Source organism: Pseudopodoces humilis, chromosome 7 (assembly GCF_049639895.1).
Source record: "Pseudopodoces humilis isolate 2021_Gansu_Grassland_sample_001 chromosome 7, ASM4963989v1, whole genome shotgun sequence".
Taxonomy (NCBI): domain Eukaryota; kingdom Metazoa; phylum Chordata; class Aves; order Passeriformes; family Paridae; genus Pseudopodoces; species Pseudopodoces humilis.
The window spans coordinates 22,134,902-22,151,385 of record NC_142206.1 but is presented as its reverse complement, the minus strand read 5'-3'; the positions used below and the strand labels follow the sequence as shown (position 1 = coordinate 22,151,385).

Below are 16,484 nucleotides of genomic sequence, written 5' to 3'. Positions count from 1 at the left end.
ACAGGAAAAGCATTTGCTTTGTGTAAGGATAGCTCCAAGATCTTCCCTCTTCCCAAGTTCTCACCGTGCCATATACCACGCAAGAAAGACAGAAGTAGGAAAGCTTGACAAAACTTCTTGTTTGGAGCAGAAAAGGTCTGCCTCCCCGCCACCCACACTATGTATTCACTTCCTCCCCCACCAACACAAGCATAAGGAAGCAAATGTCAGCAGAACTTGTAAGATCTCCAGGCTATCTGGGAAAAAGGAATCAAACAGCAAAGAGGTGAGACTTGAAGAGATTTCATTCAGAAGCTTGCTCTCCCAGAAGAGACTGACTGCTCAGAAATAGAACAGAAATTGAGCAGGAAGACACACAGTGATATTTTATTCATTTAAGCTAGAAGCAACATTAAAACAAGCTGTACACTGAGAAGGTAGCATTAGCTCCAGGGACACAGAGGTATGAAAATAAGGATTCTACAGAACAGCTGAAGTGGCAACAAAACTCATACTCAATGTGTAACCTGCTCAAAAGCAGGGAAGCTGGAGCACAGAGACTTCCATATCTGACACACCTAAACAGCAGGATGGAAAGCATCACACTGGGAATTTTACAAGGCCTTGTGAAGGTATCAGGTGGATAACAACTGCAGAATGCAAGTTCAGGCCCTTCAATGTATATACAGCAGAAAACAAGTGTACAAACGTACATCAGCTTCACTCCAGCACAGCAGGAACAATGACAAGCCAGAAGAATAGACCAGTTTCCATAGCCAGCTCCTCATGGTTTTACTGAGACTAAGTAAGAGCACAGCAGCCACATAACATGTGTCACATCAGACACGGAAGTAAGAAACATTAGTGACAAAAGAGGCTGAAAGAACTGCTCCTATCTCACCCGGCCCACTGCTCCTCACTTGAGGCTGCAGAACTGTGGAACTGCAGGACATTCACAATCCTCATTACATCTGTAGGCAGCTTGTCTAGGATAAATGCAGACTGAAACTAATGTGACCATTACAGGTGAAAGTCTCCAGCACTTAAAATGGATAATAAAGTGGAAGAGTTTAGAATAAGAAGACACCTGAGCTAATTAGCAAAGTAGTTCACGTTAAGCAAGAACCAAAATCATATTGATTAGAGACAATGTTGGATCTTCTAGTAGAATCTTATGCTTCTGTTCTTATGACTGGAAACATCCAAAAACTCAGGTCTCCCAAACTGTCAGTTCCCAAGGACAAAAAAAAGGTGGACTGGACCATTTAAACCACCTGTTGCTATCCAAGACACAAACCATCACCACATAAAACCCTTCCTTCCTTCTCCCTTGCTACTTTGGAATAAAGAATGTGTGCAATCTTACTCAAACCAACTGCTAAAGTAGCTTTTTTTGGGGAGAGAGGAGAACACCCTTCAGGGTGTCCCCTTTCACAGGTTCAAGCACAACCACACATATACCAAGATCCACAAGAAGCTTGTAAGCATATTCATGCTATGCTAGGAATGGCTCTAAATCTTTCATAATCCCTAACTCTAAATAACACCGTTATTTCTGTTAAAAAGTAGAGCCCTCTCAGATGTACTGGAAATAGTTTCTCATGGCTTGTTAGAGGCAAAGAAGGCTTCAGGATCATATTTAGTAGACGCTACTCTGTTAAAAAGATGTAAAGAGAAGCACAGATAAAAGATGCCATAGCTGACAAGCCTTTATTCAGCTGTCAAGATCCTATAAAGGTAAGCCTTAAAACGCAGAGAAGTAGCACTAGAATTTAAATTTCCACTATCTTTGAAAGTTACCTAATTATGATGAGAAACAATCTACTCAAATAGGTGGTTCATACAAACAACAACCTCCAGAAATTTAAGTTGTTGAAAAGCCAAAAAAAACTTCTCTTCCAAAGATACCCTGCCTACAAGAAGTGTGAGGTACCCCGCAGTACGTTGCTTCTCAAAACCACATTTTGCACTCTAACCTTTGCACCGGCGGGGCACACAGAAGGGCTGTTGTGTTTAGACTGGCTTTCGCGTCCCGCACCCGCGGAGCGCAGCCCGAGCCGCGCCTCGCCGAGCACCGCGCGCTCCCGGCAGCGCCCTCTGCCCGCAGCCAGCGGCAGCGGCGAGCGCGCCCGGCTGCTCAATCGAGCACAGCCCCACCATTCATAAAATAGGGGGTCTCGCAGCGCTGAGAGGCCACCCTGCGCCGCTGGAAACCGAGCGAACCTGAACGACACGCTGCATTTTTTTTACCCTAAAATATATAGATATAGTTTTAGCTAGAATGAGAATATTTGGTAATTACTGCTCCACGGAGGTCCCTTCCATCCCACGCTCTTAATTACGTTCGGTTTAATTAAGTATTTCTATCCATCGGCGGCGGCGGGGGGGGGGGGGGGAGGGGGTGGGGGAGGAGGATATGAATAATGTTAACACGCCCAAGTTAATCAACTTAGAAGGCAACAGTTGTCTCATGAGAAATGCCCTCGATAAATTACCATAAAGCATTAGGGAGACTCTTACGTTAAAGCGATCTAGAAATCCTTGACTGTTTTATTCGTATCGGCACTGTTTTGCAATAGGTGCTTGCCGTAAAGATTTAAGGAAGAACTCGGGCAACACTGCCTTTGCTTTCCCGTTTCTAAATAAAGAAACGCCCACCGATGCCTTCTATATTTCACTCCAAGCCCTTGAAAACTTGCAGTATTTCCCCGGTGGAAAACTCCCCAGATTTTCCCATGGAAACGAGTCTCCCATCACGCCTCCTTAAATGTTTCAGCTACGATTGATTTGGTGCACTTTCTTCTCCCTGGCAGAGCAGGGAGGCAGAGGAAGCGCCTGCGGTCACTGCCTGGGCTGGCGCAGGCTGTCCCGGCCCCCCCGGCCGCACGTGGACCAGCCAGTGTCCCTGGCAGGATCCCTGGCACGCGAGGCGGCCGCGCATCCCCGGGCCCGGGATGGCGGCTCCCACGGAGCGGCGGCGAGCGGCGGCCCCGCCGATCCCCTGCCCTCCGGGGAAACCTCGAGAGGAGGACACGGGGAGCGCTCCCCGACCACCGCCCGGCTCTCGGACGGGGCAGCCCCGCTGCCCCTCGGGGCGGGAAGCCAGGGCGTCCCGGGAGGAGCGGCAATGAGGGCGGAGGAAGCCGAGCGCTCCCGGCAGGGGTCACACCGACTGCCCCCACCACCGCCCCGCAGGGTCTGCCAGGCCCCGTGACGGCCCCAGGCGCTTCTTAAGCGGAGCGGAGGGAGCGCGTTATGTCACCGGTTAGGTAACGGCGCGGGAGTCGCCGCAGTGACGGCACCACTCTACTCCTCCTCCTCCTCCGCCCCCTCCCGCCGCGGCCGGGGCGGCTGAGGTGAGGCGGCATTAACCCTTGGCGGGGCCGGCCTTTCTCCGCGGGCAGCGGCTCCCCCGGGAGCGGGGTGGGCTTCCCCCGCCGCCCACCGGAGGCAGCGCGGAGTGGGGTCGGTCCCGCCGGGAGGGCGGCCCCGAGCGCACGCACCTCCGGTGCGCCGTGCGGGCCGGCAGGGGGCGCTGCTGCGCCGCGCCGGGCGGGCGGGGGCGGACAGACGGACGGACGGACGGACAGACGGCCCGGGGGCGCCGGCGCCCTGCAGCCGCTGCTCCGCGCCCACGCGTGAGGCACGGCCCGGCGTGCCAGGAACACTCCTATTCCCGAACACTGATCCCAGCACGCCCGCGTCACGGCGCAGGATGCGAGCAGCCCCTGATACCAAGCACGCTGCTCGATCCCGGGCTGCTGGATCCTCGCTCCCGGCCAGCAGCCGGCACTGCCCGAGCGCCTGCCTTCCAAAAGGACCAGCGCGCCCAGCCCAAGCTGAGCTGAGGCCCAACACAGAGCATTCCCTGCATCCCTCGCTGCCGCCTGCCCCTCGGGTCTCCGCAGCCGGCCTTCACAGGATGCGCCCGCAGCAGAGAACTCGCCTTTAGCTCGTGGCCAGCAGCCCTGCGCGCTCCTGTCCCAAGCACAAAGCAGCAGGGCACACCCGGCAGAGGGAAGGACCTCCGGGCCAGCCAACACCACGCATGAATTTCAGGTCCCGCTGAGCTCCGGCTCCATCAGGGAACACTGGCATAAGCACAGCACTATTCACCTTGTCTTTAACATGCACTTTGTCCCTGACCAAGTGGAGACTTCTATGGAGAGTTAAACCAAAGATACAGCACTCCCCTGTCAAGGTCCACTACAGCCTCCTTCCAAAGTCTTCATTGCAGTCTCCCCAACGCCCTTTTCATTTACAGAGTACACTCAAGCAAGTGGCGACAAGACTCTTCATTGTGTCCCAAGCAAGCAAACGGGCAGCCACGGCTCGGAAAAAAAGGAGGAATTTTCAGCAACATTCCCTATCGGCAGATGCAATGCTATAAAGGGAGAGCAACCTTCACCAATTTCCAGGATGCTCTGGAAAGCAGCATGCTCAATAGGTTGTACCCCTCAGGCTCCCTGTTTGACTTCAGGTACCTCCTGCCCTCTCTCTCTTCTACTTGCTGCTTTCCTTCCTTGTTTGACATCCCATTCTTGCAGCCCTCCTATCCCAACTTTTCAAGGACTCCTTGATTTAGACAACTTTATAGGTTCCACAGCAGAAAAGGTTTTCACTAGTGTTTCCCCAGCTCCTTTCTGAGTGGGACTAGGGGCCAGCAATTTAACTTCTCTCTTTGGTCCAAGAGAAAACCCTACTTTAGAAGTCTGACACCAGAAAAAGCAATGGAGGCTGCTCTTAACGTATCTGCATAGACTGATCTTGGCACCTTTAGTTCACTGATCAGAACCAGACTGACAAAACAGCTTTATTATCCACAGGTCCTTCTAGCCTCTCAAAAGACCCCTCAAAATTTAATAAAGTTCCCCCCCCAACCCCCACCAATGGTACCCATTCCAGGATTTCTGCTGCTCTCCTTCAGGTCCTGTAATCCTCTCCTACCATGCATTCAGCCAGTGCCACCTCACCAAAACACTGCCTGTCCCACAAGCACCAGGACACATGCACACCAGGACAAACATAGGCCAGCTGGGGCACAGCATAGCCTGGTTAGAGGCCGAGCAGCCCATTGCACATGCAAACTCTCACAGCAGTGAATTTAGGTGCATCATTCCTGCTGAAAATGGCCATTGTGGCTAGACAAAGTAGCTTGCATCTAAGGAACTAAGACCCCTTAAGGAAGAGAAGGAGAAAGGGATAAAAAAAAAAATCTTTTTAAGAGCAAGGATCACTGCTCCAAGATTTAGGAATAACAGCAAACTTCAGATGGCAGAAAATCCAGCTAGTAAGCTAGTAAGAATATGTGTACACACTACCACACAGGGCATTTTAAGTTCTAATCAGCATCCCTTACTTACATGCATCCCCATAGCAGTAATTCCCCCCAAAGCAAAGCTTTAAAATGAATATATAAACCAACTTCTACAGTAAGGGCAACTTTAAAACAATATGCATTTATAAAAAAAGATATATTTTTACTCAAATCTGCTTCTTCACTTAGTAAATAATTTGTGCTGAAAGTCTGTTTGAGGAGACTAATTCTAGGTTAGTGCACAAGAAACAGTTTCAATCGAAAGCTTACTAACGGTGACTGAAACAAGCTAGTCTATGCTGGAAGATTACACATTTTTTCTGAACAAATGCATTATTTTCATATGTTGCCAAGGCAATGTTTTACATCAGAAACTCTACACTTTGATTTAACCACAACCAGCAACAGCAACTAAGTGACAAATCCAGCTGGGATGAAATACTACCAAAATTCTGCATAGCTGGCAGATTGAAAATCCACCTTTTTCATTTTACTAAAATTTCTTGGCTTACAAAAACTTTCAGATTAACAGATTCCTACCCCATCATTTCCAAACACTTTAAAACATCAAGAATTTGGTTACCAGATTAAGAGTTTGAAACACAGCCAAGCACAACCAGTCTGTCCCCAAGGATAAGGTCACAGGAAGAACAATAACATAAACTATTGTAGAAAGAATGACAAAGAGGTTTATTTCTTAAAATTAATAAAAACTTAGCTATCAAACCAACACAACACCATTATCCTAGTCTTTGAAAAGGAAAGGAGCTAGTTAAAACCTGTTAGCAGGGACTAAAATCATACCCTGCAACACATAAACAATCCTCTCAAACACACAAGAAGTACGTGCCACCCACCTTGACCCACAAAAGAACCAAGTAAAACAAAACTTTGGAACAGTCCATCAAGATGGGACCAAGCAATAGAACTGACAACAGGCTCCTCCTGCAATTTCAGGCTCAGTTTCAGGCAGCTTAGCTGCAGGACATCACCCAACCATCCACGCCTACCTCCTTCCTCAGCATCTGATCGCCAACCACTTTTCTGGCAGCTCAGCTGACCCAGCTGACTGCAGCTGGTCTTCCTTGTACAGTTAGAGGTCAGCCACACAAGCAGACCTCACCAACACCACCACCACACACTGACTGAGGCAATGTAAAGAAGCAGTGAGAGCTCCCAGCCAGCAGCAGAGCAGCTGCAATTCTTTTGGCAGCAGCCTGGTCTCGGAGCAACTCAAGCTGACCACTGAGCTCAACTGTATCTTCAACACACACTTCCATAATACTACCAAATTTCCCTTCTGTTGCACCAGCACTGGAATTCATATGACCAAAGCAGTCTATGGAGCATAAATAGCCCCAAGGGACTAATTTTCTGCAGGGCACACTCCTTAAACAGATCACCACACAAAAAGACCAGCCTCAGTGCCAGTGTAAGGAGGAAAACAGCAAGATAAGAACCCTCCATCCACTTTCTCTCTCCACACCAAACTTTTACACCAGAAAGCCATGATGTAAAAACACACACTCACTCTTGTGACCAAAGGCATCTCATTTGTAAACTGACACCATGTGAGCATCAGCAAACTGATTCTGGTGCAAAGAAACATGAACAAGGCTCTGGAGGTTACAGTGAACACTCAAGGTGAAGAGCCAGTCCACCAAATGGAGTGTTCTAGATCAAAATCTAGGAACAAACACAAAGCTGAGAAGCCCCAAAAGTCTTGCCATAGATCTGGGTCTACCAGGACAAAAAGACTTAGGGAAAGAGTTTGTATCAGGACAGGTAACTTGCCTGGAAGCACACCTGTAAGTTGACAGGCAAACACATCCCTATCTGCCATGCCATGTAAACACTGGGTTGGACACGCAGGACAACTGAGGGCAGGAACAAACAGCAAACATCCTTACTCTAATGCCTTGTTCAACCACAGACTGAGTAGCAGCTTCTTCCAGCAGTGCAGTGATCCTTTACTGCCCTATCCTTGCTGCTTCTCCCTCCTGTTAGAGATCTGACTCATGAGCCATACTGAATCCACACTCTGGGGATGGAGGGCTCTTTGGCTGATGAGACTAAGACAGCAGGAATATTGGGTATGTACACCTTTTTGAAGAAAAAAATATTTATGCAAAATAATAGAGAACAACAAGTTTATAGATTAATCACCTTTGCTGGCAGGATAAGAATCTTGGGGAAGGGAGCAAAGGGGCAGAAGCCTATGGGAAACAGGTCTTCCAGAGACTTCAGAACGATGGAAGAGTTTTGGAAAAACAAATCAGCCAGTCACAGATGAGGAACGTGAAAGCTGAACAAGGATCCAGTGGTGAAGTAGAATGTAGGGGAGAGCAGAATGCAAGCATAAGCAAGTGTTGGTTGGGTAGCAGCACCTGCAGAAATAGAAATAGTTCTCTGCCTTCTGCTTTCTGTATCTATATGTAACCTCACACACATCCACAAACCTCTCTATCTAAAAGCAGGGACTAGATGCCTTGTAAGGAGACCAGAATTAGTCTATGCACAACAGTTTTGTCTCATCAGCAACAAAAACCTTTGTCCCATTGAGCTTATCACCTCCCATTCCTCTTCTCTCACTACAGCTTTTCTCCCCTTCTGCTTCTGTGGTTGCCTTCTAACATACACAAAATCTTCTGGAAAAATTGTAGTGATTAACAGTCCTAGAGCTGAGCTCCTCAAGTCTGCTCTTCTTTGTCTAGTTAAGTACAGAGCTCCTCAAGAAGTGGAGTCAGAGCTGTCCCTCTGGCATGACTGATGTAATACACCCTTCAAGAACATGTGGCTCACAATTGCTTAAGAGGACAAAATAGAAGGGAGGTGTAAAAAACAGAAAAAAATCAAACACGCAACCAAAACCAAACGGGTACATCCAGCTAGACAGCAAGTTCTGCACGTACACAGACCATGCCTGAACTTGAGCCACCCCAGCTGTCTCCCACCACTGACAAGCAACTGAATCATGAGAGAAACCCAAGAGAACCCTCAAGGGAGAAAGAAGCAGGGAGGGTAACAAAAATTGGAAAAGAAGTAGAAGAAAATGGGACAGGCACTACTTTCCCTGAGGCTCAGCTTCTGGACATCTCCACTCCACTTTTAAGAACTGCTAAACAAGAGGTTTCTTTCAAAACCTACAACCAAACCCCAGGCTTTTAGGTGTCACCATCTGCTGCTGAGGGCAATGGAGTGAATTAGAAGCTCAGTAGGAAATTTTGCATATAGCTCTCTTCCCATGTGAGCTGGAGACGCTTATTTTGTGGAACAGGATTTCAGCACTGCTAATGACTCACCCAGTGGGTGATGGCGCACTGTTCTAGACTTTAATTCCAGGAATCTAGGAACTTGCAAAGATTTGAAAAACAATATGTTATTTTAAAGTTAAATCAGGAGTCAAAAAATAGCAGATTTAAAGTAGAATTCTTTTGTGCAATTAAATGTACTACAGGAGAAGAAAGTTGAATTGCCCTAATTCTAGCATTTCCAGATATTAATGTACTCAACCTGAAAAATCTTTTGCTTTTCTCTAAGAACCAGGTTTTCTAAAACTTATCAGTAAGTCAGCACCAGAAGTCATCTGAAGCTAGAAGCAGCAACTTAGATAAGTGATGAAACCATGCAAGCAAAACAAATGGGTGCTTTACCTACTAGAGTGTTTTTCCCACTTTTGTGTTCATATACAGGCCTAAAGAACCACATTTGGCATTTCTATTAGAATAGTCAGGAAAGATACTTTCTTACTGTTATCCCTTCCACGGCAGAGATGGTCATCATCACCCTATGGATTAGGAATGAATATATTCACAAGACCAAGAACAACGTGTTTCACCCACCTACCAAAAAATAATTCCTAGGTGGAGAACTACTGCAGTTTTTCCAAAGGACACTCTCAGCTCTGCCCTCTGACCCTCAGGTCAAGCCTCCTGACAGCTTACTTGTTCCTTACACAGGAGTGCATTTACCCAGCTGGCACTAACACAGCACAATTCCAGCTGGGACTTCCTTGCTGAGGACACTTGTGTGCTCACCACTTCTATGCAATGCCTTTCCTTGCTGTCACCAGGGCATCCCACAGGTCCCAAAGTGAGGGAAGCACACTGGACAAAAGAGCAAACCAAAGAAACTGAAGCAAGATATCACTCTAGATTACATCCTTATATAAATTCTCTAGTTTTAAGTAACCAGTTTCCATTACAAGTATTCCTACCTTAAGACACACAGAAGACTGGGAGAATGAATGAACTAGCTTGAATCACAGCTATTCATCTCCAGGCTAATAAATTGTTAAGCATTTCCCTCTCATGCTGTTTATCAGAGATGGGTATTCTTTTCACCTTAATGCAAACATCTGTCCTCCACTCATCATTAGCTGTTTTTTGGGTTTTTTTGCAGATGGAGAAACCATACTACAGCATTTAACCCTCCTCCATATACATCTTTCTGCTCCTGCAGCTAAACATGGCGAAGTCTGCTCATATTCTGAATCGAACTGCAGAGCTGTAGATTACGAGGCTTGGTTGATGCTGAGGCTGGTGGTACCCATACACACACATTTAGTGTGCTGGCATGATCCAGAAGGGGAAGGCTGAAGTCCATCAGCAAGGACACAGCAGAACCAGGACTCGGGACCTCTGGACTCTGAGCAGTCACTCTCCCTCTACTCTTCTGACCAGAGAGTGCAAAAAGAAGCACCTAGTGCAGTGTTGTGCAATCCTACTAAGTAGAGGTTTTAAATAGTCAGTAACATCATGTGCAAATGGAAACACGTGAAAGAAGTAAGCAAGCACCAGAAAGAGAGAAAAATTGCAGAAAACAGCCGAGTATGGTTCATTACTTTATACTGTCTAGGAAGCAGGACTGATTTTAGGGTATGTTAATAGCAGTAGCCTATTTAAAAAATACTAAAGAGCCTTCCTGACTCACCAAGAGCTGCAAGGTCTCTTAAGGAGTTACAGCCCCCTCGAACACCACACAGCATGAGCTGCCAAGTCTAGAGAAACAGGTCAGAGATCCCACTTCTCCTGGATGGCTCTGGAAGAGCATCATTTCCTTAGTCCAACAAAGCTGAAGGGATACACTGACAGAAGTCTCCTAAATTACAAGCTATGAAGGCAGACAGCTAAATTTTTACTAGAGAAAATTTAGGATGGATTCTTGGAAGTATTACATGGCAAATAGGTAAAGAAAAAGCCATACAGGCTAGAGCACAGTACTCCGGGAAAGTACAGATGGGACATTTGCATCAGAATGCTCTCTGAGCCACTCTTCAGTGCAGTAACCCCTCAGAAGCAGTTTGCAAATAGCCATACCAGAAAACAAAATATGCTCTGAGTTCAGTCTGCACATTTCACTTGAGCTGTCACGATTGAACTTGGTGTCCAAACAAGTTAGTTTTCAAGCAAACTGGCATATTTTCACACATTCTTAACATTACTTTTCAAGTTAACAAGTGCCATGCTTTATTTCATACAAGGGTAGCGTCCAGAATTGAGAACAAGGCCAGAAAACCTTCACCATGGATCTGAAGTGCTGAAGTTGATAAATCCCTAATAAGTGATTCAGCTAAAGAATAAGAGATAATCAGAAGCTCCCTCCAAAGCTCTGCACACACCAGCCAAGCACAGTGCACAGGGAAAATGGGGAGTTGAGCAGAGCTCACATCCTGCAGGGAAAGTAATACTCAGAGAGGCTGAAACTCTCTTCCCCTCCATCTCCCTACTAACTACACCCTCATCACACATTGCTCCAGGGCGGCTTTTAAATCTGCAACAGTGACTTGTGACATGGTTTGTCAACTATTTGTCACTGCACATTGTGAAACACCTGCAAAGCAAGACTGCACTTTCTTGTGCAATCGGGACTGAAACTTGCTTGCAGAAGACTAAGAAGCTTTAAGGTAACAACTATTTCACAATGCTAAGGAGTTTGAAAAACGACACTGATTGCAAAAGCTGCTCAAAGTCATCAGCAAGTTAGCACCTGATAGCACTGAAATGAATGTCCTCTGTATGGAGTTCTTATATTGCAACTAAAATATTTTACCATCTGACTTATTTCATTAAGGATACCCCAAGAACTTTATAAGGATCAGGGTCTGTTTCATAAGGCACCATTTCTAGGGACCACAGAAAGCACCAGTTTACAGATGGAATCTAACTCAAACCATTTACAAGCACAAAATCCAGCTAGTCCTCTTCTTAGATTTCTTCATCTTGACATAAGCATCACATCTTATTAATTGAATAATATTATCAACAAGGTCTAATTTATAGAGCTTGTTATTATCTCAACTTACTAGTCAACAAGAGTTTGAGAATTGCCCCCGTATTCTTAATCTTTAAAAGACCTGACTGTACAGACACAAAGAAGTATCTACTCCACTACTCACGTACCCAGTTACTTATATTTTTCATGCCTCCCTCAGTGGCCCTAGCGCACAAGTTGCTATTTTTAGATGCTGAACTATGTATGGCCTTTGTTAAGCAAAAGAAGCCAACAAGAAAGTAGAGGGGGTCACCCAGCTTTGCAGCTGTTCTAAGAAGTTTTTGTTAAATTTTGTTAAATATTTACACAGGAAAAAAATGGTTTAAGACTGAATAAGGGTCTTACAGAAAGTTAGAGGCAGTTGAGAGCACCATCCTGATTAACAACTTCCTACAAATTCTTCTCTAAGAAACCTAGAGCAAATTGCCCACATTTAGTTAATTTTGTATGTTAAGGAATAAACTCCAAGAAGCTTAATTAAGGCAAGCTCATCTTCACAAATGTTTGTTGGCCCACATACAACTGTACAGCTGTATTCACCACATGAGAAAGCATCACCACTATCAGACATCTTGTAACCACTAAATGTACGATTATTCAACCATGACTCTATCAAAGGCACTAGGGGAAGGAGTGGATGCTTTTCTAAACTACTGTGAGGCTTGAAAAAAAGCAGGACTTTTCTTCAAGTGTCATACGGCAAATCGCACAATCAAAACAAACTTCATTTCCAGTTAACACATAGTTTCAACTACAGAAAATGGGGGAGGGGGGGCGGAATCACATTAATCATCAAAATATTTGTCATGTTCAGACAGGGAAAAAAAGAAACAAAAGGTTTAAGTATCCACACAACCAAGTACTGACACAACCAAGATGTCAGATGCTTTAGAGCACCAGATCAATCCAACTTGCATTGTCTTTTGAATATACAAAGTTGATTATCTGCATATACTGAATTGGCCTGATTACACAGCTGACCCTGCTCCAAACAGGAGGTTGGACTACAAGCCTCCTAAGGTCCCTCCCAGTCTAAATTATAATAGGATTTTGAACTTATTTCACCAAGTTACTGAAGGGAAGGAGCAGAAAAACAATTTCATGTTTTCCTGAAAAAGCAGCGGCTTCCTAAAATAGGAGACACGGCAACTCTCCAAATGGGAGCTATAACAGCAGCAGACAGTTCCCTGCTCCAGACACTATACTCCAGAACACACCCCATTTTCAATGGCAGAGAAGCAAGGTGGCTGCCTGCCACTACCATCAATTGGAGAAGAATAGGACTCTCATCCAACCTAAGGAAATGCCACTATGGATCACAACAATCAGCACTACCAACACATCTGTCTGCCTAGAGGAAGGCAGGGGAACAGCCACATCTTTGCTGTATTCTTGGTGAATTCAGAATGACTCCTTGGCATTCTGGTCCTGATGAGTCTGTACTTCATTTAGCTACATTGTTTTTCAATCACAGGAGCTGTTACTATCTTCTTTTACCAACTTGTGAACCACACTGAAGGTAGAACATTCAACCCAGGAGTTTCCACTGTATAGTCTCTCAAGATGCACTCATCTCACATTGAGACATCCACCCAACTTCCATATTGTATTTCACTGTACAGTACCCAAAAATCAAGCCAGATGCAAGTTATACGGAGAGAAAACCAGAAAAGCTGCCTACAGACCTTCACACATAACAGTGATCATAGAAAAGCTTTTTGTCAAAAGAAGTGCTACCTCAAGTAGTACAAACCTAGTTTTCCCACAGTACATTATCAGCTCACGTAGTTGTTCATCCTCCTCACATCCCCTCCTTCTAAATGCCAGTAAATTAGACCAAGCATAGACAGAAGCAGTCAAAAAAAACCTCTGAGAAAAAAAGGAAAGAATTTGCAACTCAATTTCAGACATGCAGAAGAGTTAAAGGTTAGTAAGAAGTCCTTCCAAAAGGACTTGTGTTTTAGGGTTTTTATGAAGTTGCTCTCCAGTTTATTATTAAAAAGAATAAATTGACCCAGTAACTACAGCAGCCAATTAGCATCAAAACCACTTGTTTTTTTAAATATCAGAAAAAATGGAAATGCACTTCTTCCTACAGTATGACTTAACAATTTCCTAATTCTCAAGGTGACTCAACACATTTGCAGTAGTGCCTCCATCCTCCTTTCCGTAAGAGTAAACAGAGAGCCTGCCCAGCCATAATGTACTTCAGGGGAAAACACTCCAGTGCTTATTCAGACTAAGACAACCTCTCCTCTTTTCAGCTGGAGACTACAGCAGCTGTCCCAATAAAGCAGCATCTCACCTGCATCAGCTGCACACACAACAGCTAACCCATGATGGCCACATGTCTTGCCTGACAGCAGGCATCACCACCCTCATTTCTCCATTCTCCTTGACACTGCAGCAATACTCCCACTTCAGAGCAGAGAAATAAACACAGAATTTAGCTGTGCTGCCAGTGCTCCTCTTCTTCCTTGGCTTGAAGACCACAATCTTGACAGAGATAAAACAACTTCTGTGAGCAGCCATTGGCCACATACCGTAGCCCGCTGCTGACCACGCTTGTACAAAACAGTGACAGAGGACATTTGCACTGCAGTTCTCTGGATGTTTGAGGATGTGACTGTGGGAAGATCTGCTGTTTACAGTTTGTGGTTCCAGCTGACAAGCTGGCATTTGGCTCAAGCACTGCAAACTTCCATGTTTGAAACAACGCAAAACAAACTCAAGTGGCCACCAAGACTTCTGTGATGCACCACAAGTCAGCAGGCAACCGATAATGCAGTAATATATGCAAAACAAATATTAGAAAATCAAAGGTTTGGGTGTCCTGTGACAGCCACATCTTTAACAGGTATAACATTTCTCCAGCTGAAAGGAAGACCTGGGCCTTAGTTATTTGTAAGTAAAGCTGTAACTTATCCAAGGCACGGCTGCTGCACTTTGAGCCTGTGCACACAGGACTCATGACATGCTCTGGCATTATGTATGCTGCAAGTAGCACCGCTGGGTTACTGGTGTCTCACACAAGCAGACATTCAACTACCCAGACATATGTTCACGTATGTTCTGTGCTGTCCGAAGCAGAGGTTGTGGGGGAGCACAGTCGTAAGCCCAGCAACCAAACAGCTTGTTGCAGGGCTGCTCTGCCTACAGGTCTGACACCTGGAAGCAGCCGCAGCAGCTGAGCACTTGATGTCCTCCTACTCCCCTTGAGGGAAGCAAGTACCTTTTGCAGCCTTTTAAACTGTCATCTCATCTTAAACTCACACCTCTTACACGCTACAATTATTTTTGTGGCCCACCTTATTAATTCCTAATCAGGCACAGGACTTGCCCTTTACAATGATTTTTCCAATAATGGATTTGAAAATTCCCTTGGCCTGGTCTGTTACACCAGCAGAGAAACCGTTTCTATCGCCTCATCATTATTTAAAGGCCACAGTGGCAGTGGCAGACTCAGACAGAAGAAACTGTCTTTCCCCAGCTTGGCTTCTATGACTAGGAATCGAAGTACTGAAAAAAGTTAGAGCAGCGCAGCGCTGAAAACACCCTGGTAACAGCCTCCGCTGTACTTCCACAGCACTCCCGTATTTCGGGGATGCCAGCTAAATGCTGCCGCCACCCCTCCCTGCCACCGCTACTGTCACCCCCTCCACAGGGAGGGCCACTCGTGCTTCAGCCCCTTCCTGAGCGCGTTCCGGGACCGAGGAGGGCCGAGCTGCCGCAGCAGACGGGGTCGGCACAAGTTTCGCGCCGCTCCGCCGTTCGCCCGCCGCTCTCGGCAGGGCGCTTCGCCCACAGTCCAGCACAGCTCTGCTCCAGGGCCACCCGCGGCCGCCGCCGCTCGCCCGCGGGGCAGCGCCGCTGCTGCCCGCGCCGGGCGGGGGCCGCGCGGTCCCCGGCTCCCGCTGCGCCGGGAGCGGCCGCTCCTCCGGGGGCGGCGGGGACGGGGCGGGCCTGACGTCAGCGATGAGGTGCGAGGCCGGCGCGGAGGAGGCGGCGCGCACCGACCGGCCGCGCTGGGAACTGCGGAGCGGCCCCGGCTGCGCGGCCTCGGAGCCGCGCTGCGAGCCCGGCCGCCCCAGAGACGCCAAGTTCAAACACGCCGTGCTCGCCCGCCCGCCCACAAGTCCCGACACTCGGCGCTTCATTCAGGACCGACCCGACCGGCGCGCTCTGACCCCGCACGTTTCGTAGGGAGCCTGAGAACGGCTCCCGGCTCGGCGGGGGCCCACCCGGCAGAGCAGTGGAACCCGCCGGCCCCTCAGCCGCTACCTCAGGCCGGCCCGTCCCGGACCCGGCTTCCGCCCCACGGGTACTCCGCCAGACTGCCCCGGTCCCCCCGAGGGCCGGTCCTCGCCGCCCGCGTCCCCTCCCCGCCAGGCCGAGGCCGCTCCCCGGCGAGGTCCCTGCCCCGGCCCGGAGGGGGCACCGTAGAAAAAGCCGCGGCGGGGGCGGCCGGGACGCGCACTCACCTGCCCAGGCGCCCAGCGCCGGCCCCACGGCGGCCGCGCCGCTACCCAGCACCCACACGCGGAGCCCGGTCAACAGGCGGTACGAGGCCAGCACCGCCGCGTAGAGAGCGCCCAGCGCGCCCACCCAGTAGAAGAGGCCGGCGGCCGGGAGCGCAGCGGGAGCCACCATGCTGCGGAGGCTGCCGCGGCCGGACTGAGCCCTCCCGGCCACCGCCGCCCCGCAGCCGTCACGGCGCCCGCCCCCGCCCTGCCGCGATTGGCGGAGGGGCCGCTCAGCCACCGGGTAACCCGGCAACGCGGCCGGGCCCGCCCGCCCTGGGGCCGCCCGGCCCCGCCGCGCCGGCAAGGGGGGGCAGGCAGCGAGCGGCCACACGCCCCCGTACTACTTGCGGCCTGCGCCCCACGTGGTCGGCACCGCTCTCTTGCCGCCATTG

The 16,484-nt window shown here is 48.3% G+C and overlaps 1 protein-coding gene across 1 annotated transcript in view; it reads right to left on the bottom strand.

The window, feature by feature from the left end:
• The window catches only part of HSD17B12 (hydroxysteroid 17-beta dehydrogenase 12), an 82,856-nt gene extending 66,600 nt beyond the window's left edge, over nt 1-16,256 (bottom strand). Inside the window, exon 1 of the mRNA XM_005522405.3 lies at nt 16,051-16,256. Coding sequence (XP_005522462.1) covers nt 16,051-16,219 — 169 coding nt within the window. The 5' untranslated portion in view covers nt 16,220-16,256. The remainder of the gene's footprint in view (nt 1-16,050) is intronic.
• Between the last annotated feature and the right edge of the window lie 228 nt (nt 16,257-16,484).